The sequence below is a fragment of the Myodes glareolus genome, chromosome 5, assembly GCF_982192425.1.
Source record: "Myodes glareolus chromosome 5, mMyoGla1.1, whole genome shotgun sequence".
In the NCBI taxonomy this organism is placed as follows: Eukaryota; Metazoa; Chordata; class Mammalia; order Rodentia; family Cricetidae; genus Myodes; species Myodes glareolus.
In genome coordinates this window covers 89,548,045-89,566,294 of record NC_142030.1, presented here as the reverse complement: position 1 = coordinate 89,566,294, position 18,250 = coordinate 89,548,045, and the positions used below count along the sequence as shown (strand labels likewise).

At 37.9% G+C, this 18,250-nt stretch overlaps 1 protein-coding gene across 1 annotated transcript in view; it reads left to right on the top strand.

The window, feature by feature from the left end:
- The window catches only part of Kdm5b (lysine demethylase 5B), a 64,213-nt gene that overhangs the window by 16,882 nt on the left and 29,081 nt on the right, over positions 1 to 18,250 (top strand). The window contains exons 2-9 of the mRNA XM_048430819.3: positions 1,943 to 2,020; positions 5,045 to 5,167; positions 5,796 to 5,966; positions 9,623 to 9,757; positions 10,438 to 10,534; positions 12,077 to 12,186; positions 15,002 to 15,160; positions 16,874 to 16,993. Coding sequence (XP_048286776.3) covers positions 1,943 to 2,020; positions 5,045 to 5,167; positions 5,796 to 5,966; positions 9,623 to 9,757; positions 10,438 to 10,534; positions 12,077 to 12,186; positions 15,002 to 15,160; positions 16,874 to 16,993 — 993 coding nt within the window. The remainder of the gene's footprint in view (positions 1 to 1,942; positions 2,021 to 5,044; positions 5,168 to 5,795; positions 5,967 to 9,622; positions 9,758 to 10,437; positions 10,535 to 12,076; positions 12,187 to 15,001; positions 15,161 to 16,873; positions 16,994 to 18,250) is intronic.

The window sequence follows — 18,250 nt, the reverse complement described above, 5'->3', positions numbered from 1 at the left end:
TCCTTTTAAAAAGTTAAAGTTGTTTCTCATTTTCTACCATATTTAGAAACCAATTTATACATAATTTGGATTGTTTTGTTTTGTTTTTTTGAGTTTCTCTGTAGTCCTGACTGTCCTTGGAACTCACAGAGATCCACCTGCCTCTGCCTCTCTCAAGTGCTGGTATTAACATAACTTTAATGGTGCTAAATTCAACACCTTCCCTATGTTTGGCAAACATTCTGCCACTGAGCCACATTCTCCTTCCTTTTTATTTTATACTGTTAGGAACTGAGCAATTTTCTTACCTGTTATTTCCTCATCATAGCAATTCCTCGATGGTAGGAAAATTCTCTAAAGAACAGATAACCTATGTGAATAGACATTAATTAAGAATATCTTTAAAAATTGGTTTAAATATCTATTCTCCTTTTTTTCTACTGAAGAACTGATCCTGATATAATTTCTTTTTTTGTATATCTTTATTATGTATAAAGTAGCACATACCCAACAACCAAAGAAAATTTCAAGTAGTACAAATATTACAATTTTAAAAATAAATATCACAATGTGATAAGATATTTGGTATTTTTTCCCATTTGGAGGGACTTAACAAGAATCAGGATATCTGTAGTTTAGATGGGGATTGAGGCTTTTTTCTTTTTTGATATAAAATAATATATAATTTTTTGTATGTTTATTTTTTATTCATTTTACATACAGTGACACACATTCTTTTTTAAACACAAGACTATCCTTTTGTAGCCTAGGGTTTGAATTTACTATATAGCTGGGGGTGACCTTGGACTTCTGATTCTCTTTACATCCCTCTGAATGCAAAGGTTACAAGGGGTACTAGGGATCAAACCCAGGGGTTCAGGCATGCAATCAAATGAACTACATTCTTACCTTCAAGTATGTATGTGTGTGTGTGTGTGTGTGTGTGTGTGTGTGTGTGTGTGTGCGCGCGTGCGCACCTGTGCACACATGTACACAGGTATATTTGTGCATCCATGTGCCCATGAAGGGCAAGTGTGGAGGCCAGAAGTCAGCTCTAGGTATCTTGTATTACTTTTTTTTTTTTTTTTTTTAAAAACTATTTAGTATGTTTGGGTTTGGTTGCATGTGTGCCACTGTGCATGTGTGAAAGTCTGTTCTCTCCTACCATGTGGTATACAAAGACAAGATTTGGTTCTCAGACTTGATACTAAGCAGTTTTACCACTGAGTATCTCACCAGTCCCTCTATCATCATTTTGAGATGGTCTCCTATGACCATCTAGTTGTCCATTTAACTCCAGTTACCTTTGTTTTCTATCCAGCTGTGGGTTCACAGGTACATGGCTGTCTCTTTCTCTGGGTCTCAACGCAGCTCCTCATGTCCACTAAGGCAACGCTTCAGCCCTCTCTTCTCCCTTCTTCTCTCCCTCCTTACTAGAGACAGATTAGGTTAAATATGTAAAAATTATAGATAATTTGATATTATGTTTGTGTGTGTGTGTGTGTGTGTGTGTGTGTGTGTGTGTTTGGTTTCTTGAGACAGGGTTTCTCTAGCTTTGGAGCCTGTCCTGACACTTACTCTGTAGATCAGGCTGGCCTCAAACTCACAGAAATCTGCCTGCCCCGTCTCCTGAGTGCTGGGATTAAAGGTGTGCGCCACCACCACCCGTCCTGATACTATATTGTTTTATAGAGTCAAAATATTTTTTTACCTAAATCAGCAACTTTTTAATAGAGGTGGGCTCAGGGCTAGGCCAGGATAGAGGGAGGTGTCTGCCAGGTACTAATATTTGGGGGAAGAGGGCACATTACATACTCTGAATTTTCTGCTGGAAAACAGGTTGAAAAACTACCTCACTGTTACGTTTTGTTTAACTGATAAGAGATAGTTTACATAACCTTAATTTTAATTTTAAAATAATTTAAGTGTACTTAAATCTAATTTAGCTTTTGCTTTCTTCTAGGATTGGCAGCCACCATTTGCCTGTGATGTCGATAAACTTCATTTTACGCCACGTATCCAGAGGTTAAATGAACTGGAGGTAATGTTCTGTTTATCTGTGTTCCAGAGGAGTACTCTTTGAAGATCACTCTGTCACTTGTGTTATAGTCTTAGTGAAATGAAAGCATGGCCAGTTAGGCCATTGTAGCAAACCTAATTCATTAAAGGTACTAATTTTTGTAAGTTTTCTTTTTGTCTATTTAATTAATATATGAGTTGTTTTTATTAGATAATGATCACTGGAATTTTAAAATTTATTTTAAAAATAATTCACTTTTAAGAACAATTATTTACTTTGAGAAGAATGCAGTAGGAAAGGATTTTTAATCCCTAATTTTCTTTTATGTATGAAACTTATATTTTTTTAATTTGAAAATTTTTTATTTATATTGGTGTTTTGTGTCTGTCTGCATGAGGATGTTGAGTACTCTGGTACTGGAGTTAACAGATAGTTGTGTGTGCTAGGAATTGAACATGGGTCTTCTGGAGGAGTATCCAGTGCTCTTAACTGCTGAGCCATCTTCCAGCCCTAGATTTAATTTATATTTTATTTTTGTTTTGAGACAGGGTTTCTGTATGTGACGGTCCTGCTGTCCTAAATTCACTTTAGACCAGGCTGGCCTCAAACTCAGAGATCCCTCATCCTCTGCCTCTTGAGTGCTGGGATAAAGGCATGCATCTCCACCGGCTGGATAGATAAAAGTTTCAAAATTTTTATTTCATGTGTACAGCTGTTTTGCCTGCATGTTTGTCTGAATTGTGTGCATGTCTGGTGCCCTTGGAAATCAGAAGTGGATATCAGATCCCCTGGGACTGAAATTACTGATGATTGTGAACAGCCAGTTCTCTTAAGCCAGACTTAGATTTAGTAACACACTTTCCCCAAAGAAAAGTGTGGCATTGTCAGTTATTTAGAGAGCAGATAAAGTTGTTTTTGTTTGTTTCTTTACTACAGAAAAATTTCTTTCTTTCCTTCCTTCCTTTTTTTTTTTTTTAATGTATTGATGTTTTGCCTGCATGTATATGCCTGCATGTTAGATCTCCTGGAACTGGCGTTACAGACAGCTGTGAGCTGCCATGTATGTAGGTGCTGGGAATTGAACCCAGGTCCTCTGGAAGAGCAGCCAGTGCTCTTACTAACTGCTGAGCCATCTCTCCAGCCCTACAGAAAGTTTTAAAATACAAGATGGAAGGGCTAAATAAATGGCTGAGCAGTTAAGAGCATTTCTTGCTCTTGTAGTGAACCCTGGTTCATTTCCTACCTAGCACTCATGTGGTGGTTCACAACCAATCATCACTTTAGTTCCAGCGGATTTTGGTGCTTCCTTCTGGTCTGCAGCTATTTGGTATGCATGCTGTACATTTACATACATGCAAAAAAACCCCATTCATACACATAAACATTAAAAAGATAGTACAAGGTAGAAAATATTAGGTTTTGATAACAAAATCTGATTATATTAGTATTTTACAAGTCTTTTAAAGTTTAATTTGAAAAAGGGTCTTGATATGTAGCCCAGGCTGGCCTGAAATTTACTTTGTATCCTAGTCCAGCTTCTGAATTATAGCTGTCTTCCTGCCTTCCTTCCCCTCTGGTTTTATGTGATGCTAGAGATTAAATCCAGGGCGTCATGCATGCTTGAGAAGTGCTCTACCAATTGAGCTTCATTTCTGTCCATGAAGCGCTTTAGTCTATTTTCAAAAATTTGTAGTTGAACAAAGGTGAGTAGGTATGAGCCAGGTGTGGTTCCTTCCTTTAATCCCAGTGCTCGGGGTGGAGGCAGGCAAATGACTAGTTCAAGGCTGGGCCCAGTCTACATAGTGAGTTCAGTGCTAAATATGACTATATAGTGAGTCCCTAACCTGGGAAAGAAAAGAGTAGTAGTATGTAATAATTTGTAGCTTTGGATTACCGTTGGGAATTGCCTGAACACGGATAAAACTCCCAAACTGTCCCCTTTGTGTTTTATACTAAGGGTAATAAAAACTGATTAGAAATGATTTCATAAATAATGTTTATCGTTTATTCCTGTGATCTTTAAATTATCAAATAAGGCTTGTAGGCAGACTTTTCTTTCTTGCCTGCCAGTTCCCAAATAATCAACAGAGACTCAATATTAATTATATTAATAAGCCAAGAGCTCAGCCTTATTCTAGCTAACTCTTACAACTTAAATGAACCAATTTATATTAATCTATATTCTGCCACGTGGCGTTGCCCTGCTTTCATCCTGCACCTTCTGTTTCTTCATGTCTGACCAGCAACTCCTGACTCTACCCCTCTTTCCAGTCCTTAGCCTGGTTTTGTCCTCCTAACCTTATCCAGTCCAGCTTTGGGCCAGTCAACTTCTTTATTAAACCAATTCAGCTTAATTTACACAGTGTACAGGAGGATTATTCCCAGCAAAGGCTTAATTAAGGTAAATATAGAAATGCCAGAGTAGATGGGGATGGTGACAATGTCAGCATTGGGAGGCAGAGACAGGATGATCTTGAGTTTCAGAGCAGCCAGGACTTTACAGAGAAACCCTGCCTTGAAAAGCAGTCTATCAATAAAATTAGAATAAGCCATTGCTGTTTTTTTTTTTTTTACAAATAACATTAAATTTTGTAGTTTTTCTTAGTTGAAACATCATTCAGAGCAACTGTATTTTATATACTTTGCCTATTTCTCTGTTGTATGCAGAAACTTTATTGACTGAGAATCTAAATTTAGAAAGCATAAGCAGTGTATGTAACAGTGATACTTTTCCTTAGACATAGATAGCACCTCACCTATTTTTAAAATGCAACTTAGACAAGCAAACACTCTTGTGCTTAATAATTTAATAATAAATAAAAATTAGTTTGGTATTTAAATAGTCTTAAGAGTGAAAAGAGCATAAGGTTATAGGCAGGAGCTTTAAAATAATACCAAGTACATCAGACTATATACATGCCAGTAGTGTAAGCCACTTGGGGGACGAAAATGGTATGATTGTTTATACCTGTGATAAAGTTCAGCCTTGTGCCATGGGAAAACAAAAATAGGTGAGATTAAAAATGCCTTTTTTTGGACATTTAGGCCCAAACACGTGTAAAATTGAATTTCCTGGACCAGATTGCAAAGTATTGGGAACTACAGGGAAGTACTCTGAAGATTCCGCATGTGGAGAGGAAGATATTAGACTTGTTCCAGCTTAATAAGGCAAGTGTGGGGTAACTGTCTTATGCAGTTTTGTCTTTTTTTTTCCTCTTTTTAAGTTAAGGATCAGAGCTCTATCTGTCTAGTCTATAAGCCTCGTTTTATAGATTTTGTTACAATCTATCTTTCCTTTGAAACGCCTCAATGCTGCAAAGAGTCCTTCCCATTTCTGTTCAGATAAGTGGGACCTAACTCTCAAGGGAACTGAGAAGACCAGCTAAAACAGCTGAGCCACAGTTCAGTTCTAGGTATCATTTCTTTGTATCAGACATGATGGCATGCTTGCTGTCTCTTCTTTAAATACAGATTTTAAAGGTAAGAAAGGAGGACCAAGTACTGGAACAGAGGCCTTATTCTTCTGTGGAGAAGCGAGAAGAAGTTTGAGAGTGGTGAGGTGCCTGGACCACACTGTCAAGAGCTGGTTCACATTGTAGTTGAAAATTAATGCCTGATAGTTTTTCTTTTCTTCTTTTGACCTAGGAAGTGAAAAACATCCAAACAAAAAGCTTATCAACAACAAAAATTATAACTGGGAATTTTGTTCTTAGAATCATACCTCGGTGTAGGGGATTAGAAGTAATTTTCTCTAACATTTATTTATTCTTTTTTTTCTATTTTTTGCTGTTAACAGTTAGTCTCAGAAGAAGGTGGATTTGCAGTGGTTTGCAAGGATAGAAAATGGACCAAAATTGCCACCAAGATGGGTTTTGCTCCTGGTAAAGCTGTGGGCTCACACATCAGGGGGCATTATGAGCGAATCCTCCATCCGTACAACTTATTCTTATCTGGAGACAGTTTGAGGGTGAGTGTTGGAGCCAACCTTGGCCTGTTTTATTTAACTGCTTATTTGTTTGGTACATTTTCTTTGTGGACAGTGAGACTATCTTAATCATGTTCAGAAAACATTGCTGAATTGATTGATTGATTGATTGAAAAATTCCAGTACTTTGGTTTGGGGAGCAACTTAAAAGTTTATATTAGAATGAATAAGATTATAAAGAAAATGTCTTTTTACTGTCAGAAACAGCAAAAATCTGTATTTTAGTATTGGACTTGATTATTATTTTTAAAATGACATATGCTATTTCAAGCATCCCTGGTTGTCACATAAAAGTGTGACCTGTGATTTAAGTGGGCTAACAGTTGCTGACTGGGATTTCCAGGGAGGGTGTCAGGTTTATAAAGGAGAGAGAACTTGATGCTGGAAGCCTTCATTCCCTCTTCAGTTTCGGGTAAATGCTGTAACACCGTGCTCCATAGAAAGGAGTGTCAGTCCATTTGCATCGTTTGAGATACTCTGTTACTAGAGCAGTAGTCAGTCCTATAGCTGGAAATATTTCTGTGCAATGGAAAGACTGATAGTTTCTCAGGTCAGAGCAATAATAAAAATTCTATCCTAATCTTATAGACCAGTAACACCTAGAATGCTAAGTCCTGCATGTTTTCATAGCATCTTTGTTTTCTATTTTTCATGAACTTCTTTTTTTAGACTAAAAGTGGCTTGTCTGATAACTTCATACTCAAAGTTTTTTTTATATTTTTCATACTGGTGATCAAACTGAAGCTCTGCTCCATGTTACCTTACCACTGACTGTATCACCTAGTCTCCCAAGTTGGGATATTGTTTGTGTGTAGCCCTTGCTGTTTTATAATTTGTAATTTAAACCAGGCAAGCCTTGAACTTAACAGAGATAATGCCTGTCTCTGCCTAAGTGATGGAATTATAGGTGCTGCCACTCATGGCTTTTATTTTGAGACAAGGTCTTCTGTGTCACAGACTGACCTCAACTTTGTTGTACACCTAAGGATGACCTTGAATTTCTAACTATCTTGCCTTCACCTCCCGAGTGATGGGATCACAGCATGCACCTCCATTCTTAGTTCATTCCATGCTGGAGATTCAGTCCAGGTCTTTTATGCATATGAGACAAGCATTCTATTGATGGAGCTTCACCCCAATGCCTCTCTCCATTTAAAAATCTATGTTAAAGCCAGGTGATGGCACATGGCTTTAATTTCAGCACTCGGGAGGCAGAGGCAGGTGGATCCTGAGTTCAAGACCAGCCTGGTCTACAAGAGCTAGTTACAGGACAGCTAGGACTGTTACACAGAGAAATCCTGTTTTGAAGAGCAAACAAAACAAAACAAAAAATGTTTGTTAGCTGGGCAGTGGTGGCGCATGCTTTTAATTCCAGCACTTGGGAGGCAGAGGCAGGCAGGAGGATCTCGGTGAGTTTGAGGCCAGCCTGGGGTACAAGAGCTAGTTACAGAACAGGCTCCAAAGCTACAGAGAAACTCTGTCTCAAACAATACAAAACAAACAAACAAAAAACACTCTTGCTTATATTGCTTATTCCCTTTATGCCTCCTGGTAGCCCCTGCCCATGAGTTGGTGCTACCCACAGTTAGTGTGCGTCTTCCTACCTTACTTAATTAACCAAATCTAGAAAATCGTTCACACAATGCCCAGTTGCTTGTCTCTCAGGTGATGCTAAAATTCTCTCAAGTTGGCTGTATTAACCATCACAGTATGTATCCTGGTCTGCCCTTGGACATGTGTTTCTCCTACTTCAGCCTCCCAAGTACTGGGATTATAGTCGGGCCATGTACTAGATTAGCCTCTGACTTTTAGTTCCATTTTATAAATAGTTGCCCCATAATGATTAACTTTTGTTTGAATTCTCCTATGTGTGGAGGTTACAATGAGTCAGGGAAAGAAGATCTTAGCTAATTTATGAGTTGCAGCATTTTAGAAACTTGTTAGTTGCCTTGTCAGTGCAGTTTTACAAAAATACTTGAAAGCTGCTGTGTTTGTAATCCTAGCACACCAGAAGTTAAGGCAAGGGAATATTACCTTTTTATAAAAGCCTAGGCTTGTGTAGTAAGATAAGTAAACAAAGGATAGGGATTTCAAGATTGATTTAATAAACATTGTATATATAACTCAAGTGTTTGTTTTGACCTGTATACCAATATATTCTAATTACTGATGCATATTCCTTATAGAAAGTTTTCTAAAAAGGGCTGAGGATTGTAACTCAGTTGGGAGAGTGGTTGTCTGCTGTCATAGTGGCACATGCACTCAGACACAGGCAGGAGAATCAGAAATTCAAGATTATTGTTGGTTATCCAGTGAATTCACAGTCAACTTGGGCTGCAAGAGACTGAGTCTCAAAGGCAAAAAAAAAAAAAAAAGGGGTAAGGGCATAATGGAACACAGCCTTGCTCTTGCATCACCATGTTTTCTGAAAGCCCTAAAGGAGAGTGGCTGTCTCTGTGGGATAAGGTGATTATGGTATAATGATATCAACCTCTAATCCTACTTCTCAAGAAGACATAAAGTATGTGTTAGTTTTAAGACCAATATGCTTGAGATGGTATGGTTGGGACTCCTCATGCTGGGCCAGCCAACAGGCATAGATGCAAATTAGAACAGGTCTATCAGTTGACCCTTGATGATCAACATTTTCTCCAGATAGACACCAACTACTAAAGGCCATACAGCCTCCCAAAATAGTGCTAGAAGTTGGGGGGGGGGTGTGAAGCCAAGTATTACAAACATAGGAACCCATGGGGACATTTTTACATCTGTCGTTCTAAAAACAGTATTTTCCTTTTTGAAACAGAATCTCACTATGATGCCTTGGCTGGCTTGGAACTCACTGTGTAAACCTGGTTGGCCTATAGAGATCAACCTGCCTCTGACTCCTGATTGCTGAGATTAAGTATGCCCTGCAAAAATCAAATGGTTTTCTGTGAATTATCTATTAATCTTTGTCATGAATATATAATGAGGTAAATTAAAATCCTAGAAAGACCACTTTGTATAGTCAGAGAACCTATTTTCTCAACTCAGGATAATTTTGATTATAGCGCTGTTGATCATATCAGTTCATGTCAGAGGATTGTAAAAATCGAGAAAAAAATTATTAAATTCATGAGGTAATTCTTTTTGTATGTTCTCACTAATTGCCTAGAATCTTTCTACTTCACCTTTCTTGAGTACTGGGATTATAGATGTGTACCGCCATGCCTGGCCTGCCATGACTTTTTAAAACCTGAGATAAAGCACTTGAATAAATCTAAGCCATACTGTTGATGTAAGAAAAAAAAGCAAATTAGACACATAAATGTATATATGATATTTTAGATTTAACTTTGTATTTCTTTAGACTTTAGAAAAGTAAATGTTTTAGCTGTACTATAGTGGTGGTGCACGCCTTTAATCCTAGCTCTCGGGAGACAGAGAGTTTGAGACCAGCCAGGTCTACCAAAGTGAGTTCCAGGACATCCATGATTGTTACACAGAGAAACCTTGTAAAACCAATTTTTGTTTTGTTTTGAGATAGATCCATGTGTACGTGCGCGCGCGCACACACACACACACACACACACACACACACACACACACTATGGTGGGAAGAAGAAAATTCATTGGTGCAATTGTTTTATTTGTAGTGTCTTCAGAAGCCTAACCTGACCTCAGATACAAAGGACAAGGAATACAAACCCCATGATATTCCCCAGAGGCAGTCTGTACAGCTCTCAGAAACCTGTCCTCCAGCCCGCAGAGCAAAGCGCATGAGAGCAGAGGTCAGTAGTACTTCCTGGGGTTGATTAGCATTTCTTGAGTTTAGTGTTGATAGCTATTTATCATTGACTTTCTCTCTTCTGTAAGTGCTTTGTAGTTTTGAACCTTGGTAATGTCAAAGGGATACTTCACACTGTTGAGTTTTTACACCAGCAACGGGGATGGTGTCCACAAAGGGATAGGAAGCACTCATTCTGTTGCCTGGGAAGTAGTCAGAACCGAACAAACAACTGTGCAGAATATGTGGCCCAGGCTAGCCAGTGATACCTGTCTTTAAAAAAAAAAAAGAAGAGTAAAAAAGTCATTGACAATTGTGGAAGCAAAGTTTCCACAAATATTGGTAGACCTTTGAAGAAGTTGGCAAAATTTTAGAATTTGATGAAATTGTGTTTTTATAATTGTTTCAGGTTTGGTAATAATTAAAGCAAAGCTTCTAGATGAAAATAAGGCCTTGTTATGTTGTTTTGATTTTGGATAGTAACACAGCTAATAATTTGATTTCAATTTTTTGGATTTTTTTTTTCTGTTCCCCCCGCAAACCTGTATTATTGGAGAATACTCTTTTAGTTTGTGTATAAAAGTAATTTCAGAAATAGGATATTCTAAGAGGAGAACAAAGTGTCTTCTGAATTACTAACTAGTAACAAATAGAAGAAAATGTTAATATATGACAATTTTTTAGGCTATGAATATTAAAATAGAACCCGAAGAGGCAACAGAAGCCAGGACTCATAATCTGAGACGCCGAATGGGTTGTCCAACTCCAAAATGTGAAAATGGTAAGAAAGTTTATCCATGAATTAGAAAGAAAAAGTAAAAATGATGATGGCAATTATTTCTTTGGCCACTTTGCTGGTTTGAGAAACAAAATCTTAATATATTGTCTTTATTCTCACAATTAACAGGCCAGTAGGATGAAAATGGAAAAATAAGTGTATTTGGAATATAGATGGCTGCTTTGAAATGTAGTTTCAATAAATTGCTTAAAGGATGAGTTGAAAAGTGTAGGTTCCTTTTTATTTCAAGCCAAGCAGAGATTTTATCTAATTTGAAGTTCAGTTGATAATGCTTGCATGGTTGTCACTTGATAGAGGCTTTGAGAGAGGTGTTGAGATAGGTGTTATTTTCCGTGCTTTGTTTTCCCATCCTCTCTTTCTTCTCTCTTGCTGTTCCCCTTTCTTTCTCCTTTTTTTTTCTTTTTTAAAAAAAGATCTTCTGTGTATTCTTGCCTGGCCTCAAACTCTTCAGCCGTCATGACCCTCCCTGCTTCTGTCTTCCAAGTGCAGGCATTATGCCACACCTAGCTAGAGGCACGTTTGTAGTTCACATACATAGGATAAGTTCTATTTGGATATATACACGGACATATGCAAATACAGTGCTAAAATGAGCTCTTCATAGACATCAATGTGTTAGCGAAAAAGCAGCACAATATAGTGGGAAGTAAACAGCTGTGAATCTGAGTCCTGGCTCAACCTCTTAACTAGTTGTGTAACCATAGAGACTTAAAATTCTTTAAAGATTTATTTATTTATTTGTTATACAGTGTTCTGCAGGCCAGAAGAGGGCACCAGATCTCATTACGAATGGTTATGAGCCACCATGTGGTTGCTGGGACCTCTGGAAGACCAGCCAGTGCTCTTAACCGCTGAGCCATCTCTCTAGCTTCTAGAGATAATTCTTATGTTCTTTGAGATGGGTTTGTTGTGAATGAATCACTTGATAGTTGTTCAATACTTGATTGCTCAGTTTAACCAAATTTACCAGGTTTTGGAAACAGGAAATCATCTTAGATTATAAAGAGACAATGTATAATGTGGTAGAGACCTGTGGTGAATTTTTGATATCCCTGTCACGAGCAGGAGAAACATGTCTTTGTTGTTCTTAATTTTTCTTTGAGACTTGGTCGGTCTTACTATTTAGCTCTGACTGGACTGGAACTCACAGAGATCATTCTTTCTCTGCCTCCTAGGTGTTGGGATTAAAGGTATGTGCTTCCATGCCCTGCACATGCCTTATTCATAAGCAAAGAACACTGTAGTTCCAATTTTGAAGGCACACACATGTAAACAGCATATTCATAATAGAACTCACATACTAGAATTTGAGGTCAGTTTGTATTTTAGCCTACTCAGTATTGCACTCTTGTAGGTGGTAACCCTAGGTGTCATTAAAATGAAAACTATCATTAAAATGAAAACTAACATGGAATTTTGTTTGTATGGTTTATGCTAGGAGAGGAATGAGAGGATGAGGTGGGCTGGGGGCAGAGATAAGCATAGCACATACAGAAAGAACTAACTTTGAGTTTCCTCCTGTAGAGAAAGAAATGAAAAGTAATGTCAAGCAAGAACCCACTGAGAAGAAAGACTGCGTGTTAGAAAGTGAGAAGGAAAAGCCCAAGAGTCGGTCTAAAAAAGCCACCAATGCTGTGAGTGACACTTAACCTTTCTCCTTTACCCCATTTTCTCTTCCTCCTTTGATTACTTGCTTATTTTTCTTCTTTTGAAACAGGATCTCTTCATATTCAAGGTGGCCTTGGATTTGTAATTCTGTCCCAGCCTTCTGAGTAGCTGGGATTGTAGAAGTCCACCATCTTCCTCCCTCCCTCTTACTCTGGTGGGGATCAAACTCGGGGACTTGCACTTGGCAAGCACTCTGCCACTGAGCTACATACCCAGCTCTGGGAAATGAACAGCATATTTTATATGTAACTCAGACCTTGTATATACTACACAAGTATTCAACCACTGAACTTCATCCCTAGCCTATATTCCCCTGCCCCCCTTTCGATAATCCCTATATCTATAAGCATATACTTATGTGCATTACTTAGTATCGGTTAACTTAATATCAACAAAGGAAAGATATTTTAATGTCTGTTTAATCAATTTATAAGTAAGGAGATAAGTGGATTCTAGTCAGCATTGACAGTTACGATTTTTCTGGAATTTATTCAGCTCATACTGGATAGTAACGAAATACATTGAACGGTTCACAGATCATTAGCCTACCTGCAGATGAGCTGAAGGGTAGATCAGTAGTCAAAGTTATGTTTCATACCTCTTAACTAGCAAGGGTACAAAGGAACAAGAAGTGAGGAAGGAAAGGAAAGGAGGCATCAGGGGGTAGGGCTTTGGTAGATTGAGAGCTGGAGACTTTAACCCTCAGTTAGAACGTTTGTTGAAAGTCATGCTTATGCTAGAGGCGGTGGCTCACACCTGCAATCCTGCATCACTGGAGGCTGATGCAGAAGGATTGCTAAGAGAGTTCAGACTCTAACATAGGTTACAGAGTTGAGAATTTGTCTCAGAAAGCCAAAAGACAAACAGAATTGTGTAAAAAAAAAATTTGGACCTTCCCTGAAAGATCCTGATAGTAGTATTTTTAAATTGGAAATGACCTCACTGTTCCTTTCCCACTATACCACAGGAAATACAGTAAGAAAATGTGTGGAGTCCAGATTTTTTTCCCTGTGATTATAAACAGATTTAGCAAGTTAGACTTCATGTTAGTTGACTTCTCAGCTTTCTGTTAGTATGTTATTATTAGATTTGGGGAAAGGGCTACCATAATAAAATATCATAGATTCCATATTTTAACAATTTTTGCAGTTTGGAAGGGTTGGTTTTTTTCTTCTACTGAATATGTGTATGTGTGTGAGAGAGAGACAGACAGAGACAGACAGACAGGCCATGGGGGCGGGGAGTACGAGAAAGAGAGTTCAGCCTGTATGTAACTAGTACTTAACTAGTGCTTTACCATTGGGTATTTGGAGAAAAAAAATTTATTTTCCAGTCTCTCTTTTACGGGGTGTGGGGAGGTTCATGATCTTGAGCTTGTGTTTAAGTTCTGTCTCTACCTTCAAGTACTGGGATCACAGGTTTGCATCACCAGCAGGGGGCACTAATCTTAACTCTAGAATTGAATTCAAGTGGTAGGAGTTTGGTTTCTGTGTTTTTTTGAGTCAGGGTTTGTTTGTGTAACTCTGGCTGTCATGGATCTTTCTCTGTAGACCAGGCTGTCCTCAGACCCAGAGATATATCTGCCTCTGCTTTGTTTTTTAATTTACTCTTTTGTGCTGAGGTCTTTCGGGTGCCCAGGCTTTCATCAAAATCCTAGATCTCCTGTCGTAGCTTCCTAGTGCTGTGATTACAGGCATCTTCTACTGTACTGGGTTCCAGAATATTTCTTTTTAATATCATTGTTTGATTAAAAATTTATTACCTATGAAGATTATCTTAAACTTAACCAAATATTGACTGTTTATACCAAAAAATATTTTGGAGAGAGAACTTGAAGATCACAGTTCAGAACTGGGAACATATGTGATTATGATATACTTCTCATAGAAGGAATAGCATTTTTATTTAAACTGTATATGGGTTGCAGAGAAGGCTCATTAGATTAAAGACATGTACAACAAACTTGATCAGACTTTAATATCTGGAACTCACGTGGTAGAAGAAACTTCTGAATTTTACATGTGGACTGTGGTATGCATACAGAGATATATTCCCAAAAATGTGTTAAGATTGTGTGTGTGTGTGTGTGTGTGTGTGTGTGTGTGAGAGAGAGAGAGAGAGAGAGAGAATATACAACCCTATGTGGGCTGGCACATGATTATCTGGTAGAACACTTGCCTAGTAGTAGGTTGCTTGAGAATCAAACTTAATTCCTCAACAGCACGAAAACTAGGTGTGGTGCTGCACACCTGTATACTTAAGGTGGAGCAGGATCATAAATTCAAGATTATCCTCAACTAAGCAACCAAGAGGCCACTCGTTACCTGGAGACCCTCAAAATAACATAAAATGAAAAAAGAATCCACAAAATTATTCTAAGGAGGGCCGCTTGTTGGTTCCTGGCCGCCCAGCTAGCTTAGACCCAAAATAACCACACAGAAACTGTATTAATTAAAACACTGCTTGGCCTATTAGCTCTAGCTTCTTACTGGCTAACTCTTACATATTAATTTAACCCATTTCTATGAATCTGTGTATCGCCATGTGACAGTGACTTACTGGCTAAAGTTCCCAGTGCCTATCTCTGGCAGCTCCATCGCTTCTCTCTGACTCCACCCTTCTCCCAGCATTCAGTTTAGTTTTCCCCGCCTAGCTAAGTTATGCCCTGCTTTAGGTCCAAAGCAGTTTTTTTATTCATTAATGGTAATCACAGCACACAGAGGAAAATCCCACATCACAAAATCACACTCCTTTGTTTTATATTTATTTCCATTGCTGTAGGTGGACCTGTATGTATGCCTCTTATGTGGCAGCGGCAATGATGAGGACCGGCTCCTCCTGTGTGATGGCTGTGATGACAGTTATCATACCTTCTGCTTGATTCCCCCTCTCCATGATGTTCCTAAGGGAGACTGGAGGTGTCCTAAGTGTTTGGCTCAGGTAAGAATTAATGACTGAGAAAGAAAATTGTTTTTGGAACATTTTCCTTTGCCTGTGGGATTTAACTTTAACATTAATAAAGTCCATGAACAAAACTAGACTTAGGCTTAGAAGTGAATAAGAGTCGGTGGTGGTGGAGCACACCCTTAATCCCAGGAGGCAGAGCTAGGTGGCTCTCTGTGAGTTCAAGGCCACCCTGCTCTACTGCTTGAGTTCCAGACAGCCAGTGCTTGTTACACAGAGAAATCCTGTCTTGAAAAAAAGCAATAAACAAAACAAAACAAAACAAAACAAAACAGAAGTGAATAGGAAAGAGGTCTTACAAAGTTCCACAGTACATGTGTGTGTCTATATATAATATATATGTTCAGAGGCAGAAATTTTTTTAGACAATTACATTTTATTCATTTATTCACCAACAAATTTATTGTAAAATAATTTATATTCTTTGAAGGAATTTATAAGATCTTAACAACTTAGATGATTTCACAAGGCATGGGTAACAACTATTTTATTAAAGTCTTAGTAAATATTCATCCAGAGTTTTTCTTCTCTTACTCTGTGTGTATGGGTCTATGTTGGTGAGGGATACTTTTATTTGTTTTTCTTTGTTAGTAAGCGTGTGTATACAGGTTCACCAGTGACAGGCTCTCTGCTGAACCTGAAGCACATTTCATTTGCTTAAGAGTGACTAGACAGGAGCTTCAAGGATCTGCCTTTTTTTCATTACCCTCCTCACCAAGCACTGGGACAGGGCTTTTGGGGTCTCAGGATATAGATTCAGGTCCTTATGCCTGTGTGGCAGGTACTTCATTGACAGGGTCATCTCCTAGTCCCAGACAGTACTGTTTTAAACAAATGGAAATATATTAAACAACTAATTTTAGTAATTTGCTTTTTATCTTAAATATTTTCGATGTAGTATGTATATAGTGCTGATATTTTAACAAAATGTAACTGAATTCTTTGTTATCCCTAGAATGAAGTACCCAATCATTGTAACGTTACATTTTGTGTTAGAATTACATAGAATACTAAGAAGTTTCTTTATTATGCTGCTTAGACCTAAAGGATTTCTGTGTAGCCATTGTGTCACAGGAGCTGGCTCCTCAAGGACAGGTTGTTATGGAATGCAGAAAGGGTCCATGGTGTTCAGATATTTAATATCAGGGTAGAGATGACCTTACAAATGAGTCTGATACTCAAATATTGACTGCATTATGTAGGGCAGTTTTATATTGCCTCTGTTAACTTAGTGCTTTGTTTTTGGTTTTGATAGCATTATTTGGTTACCATTAAATGTTCCGTTCTGAAATGTATTTTGTTTCCATCTGATTATTTCTATTTTGATATATTTTATGTTGATTTTATAGTTTAAATTCTTAAATATTCCTCTCATTTTTAGTACTGAAGACATTTGATCATGAAAGCAAATTAAAGTTAGAAAATTGAGATGGCTAACATACAATAAATAAGTTACCTAGTGCAGAAAAAATTAGGATTGTTAAAACATACCTTAATTGCTCAGTACCAAATAAAAGTTATTTACTAACCGTAACAATCTTATTCTTTTAAACATATTAATTTTTCTAATGAAGACCTAATAGAATGAAAAAAAAATTGAATCTTAAAAATTATCCTTGTAACTATTGGCTAGATACACATTTGTTTTCAAATGCTGCCTAGTACACTAATTTTCTTTTTCCTATGCAGGAATGTAGTAAGCCACAAGAAGCATTTGGCTTTGAACAAGCAGCAAGGGATTATACTCTCCGTACATTTGGGGAAATGGCAGATTCATTTAAATCTGATTACTTCAACATGCCAGTCCACGTATGTATACTTAATACTAATTTGGTTTGGAATTTTAAACATTTTGTTATTAATTGGTTTACTTTTGTTTTGGGGTTACTCGGGTAACAGTGTGCACGTGGAAATCAAAGACGACCTGCAGAAGTTGTTTTCTCCTTTGTGTGCTCTAGGGATTGAACATAAGTCACTAGGTTTGGCACCATGTGTCAAGACATCTTACTAAGTTATTTTTTTTAAAAAAATTATTTATTTTGATTTTGTGTGCGTTGGTGTACATGTATCTCTGTGAGGGAGTCAGATCTTGACGTTTTACAGACAGTTGTGAGCTGCCACGTCTCACAACTTTGAGACGTGAATTCAATTGAATTCAAATCCTCTAGAACAGCCAGTTTTCTTAACTGCTGAGCCATCTCTCCAGCCCCACTAAGCTGTGATTTAAAATTTATTTTATGTTACTTTTCTGGGATTGAGTCTCAATTATGTAGCCCAAGTTAGCTTGGAATTCCCTGTGTGGACCAAGCCAGCTTTGAACTCTTGAATCCATGTGCCTCTCTCTGCCTCCCAAATGCTGGATTAAAGGGGGCTCTCCCATGCCCGAGTTAGATAATGGAGATACTGTAGACAGCTTCTCTGCAACTCTATTACTGGTGAAAGAAAAACTCCATTCATTGAAGCCACAAGGACATGAATAAATTGCACTTTGGCAGGCATTGTACAGAAGGAAACTCACCCCCCCCCCCCCTTTGAGCCAGGGTTTCTCTGAGTGTAGCTCTGGCTGCCTTGGAACTCACTTTATAGATTAGACTGGCATTGAATTCACAGAGATTCGCCTGCCTCGGCCTCTCAAGTACTGAGATTAAAGGTGTGCACCACCACCGTCCAGGTTGAAGTTTTATTTTGACTCCTTATGCATTTAATATTTTCCTATATATTTGCATAGTAGTCATGTTGACTGGCTTATACTATGTTGGTGGATTTTATTTTACCTAAAAGCTTGAAAACACTAAGGTTCAGACATGTAAGTTCTTTGCCTCTACTAAGAATAGTTCCTTGACACTCTGATAGCTTTATTATGTTGTTGGATATGCTGAGGCAATGATTTTTTTTTGTTTATATTCTGCAATTTCTTATTCTATTACAATCTTTTTAAGTTTATTTATTTGTTAACGTGTTAAAGTGATTTGCTTGCATGTATGAATGTGTACAACATCTGTATGCTTGGTGCCTATGGAGGTCAGAAGAGGGCATTGGATCCTACGTATCTAGAGTTACAGATGG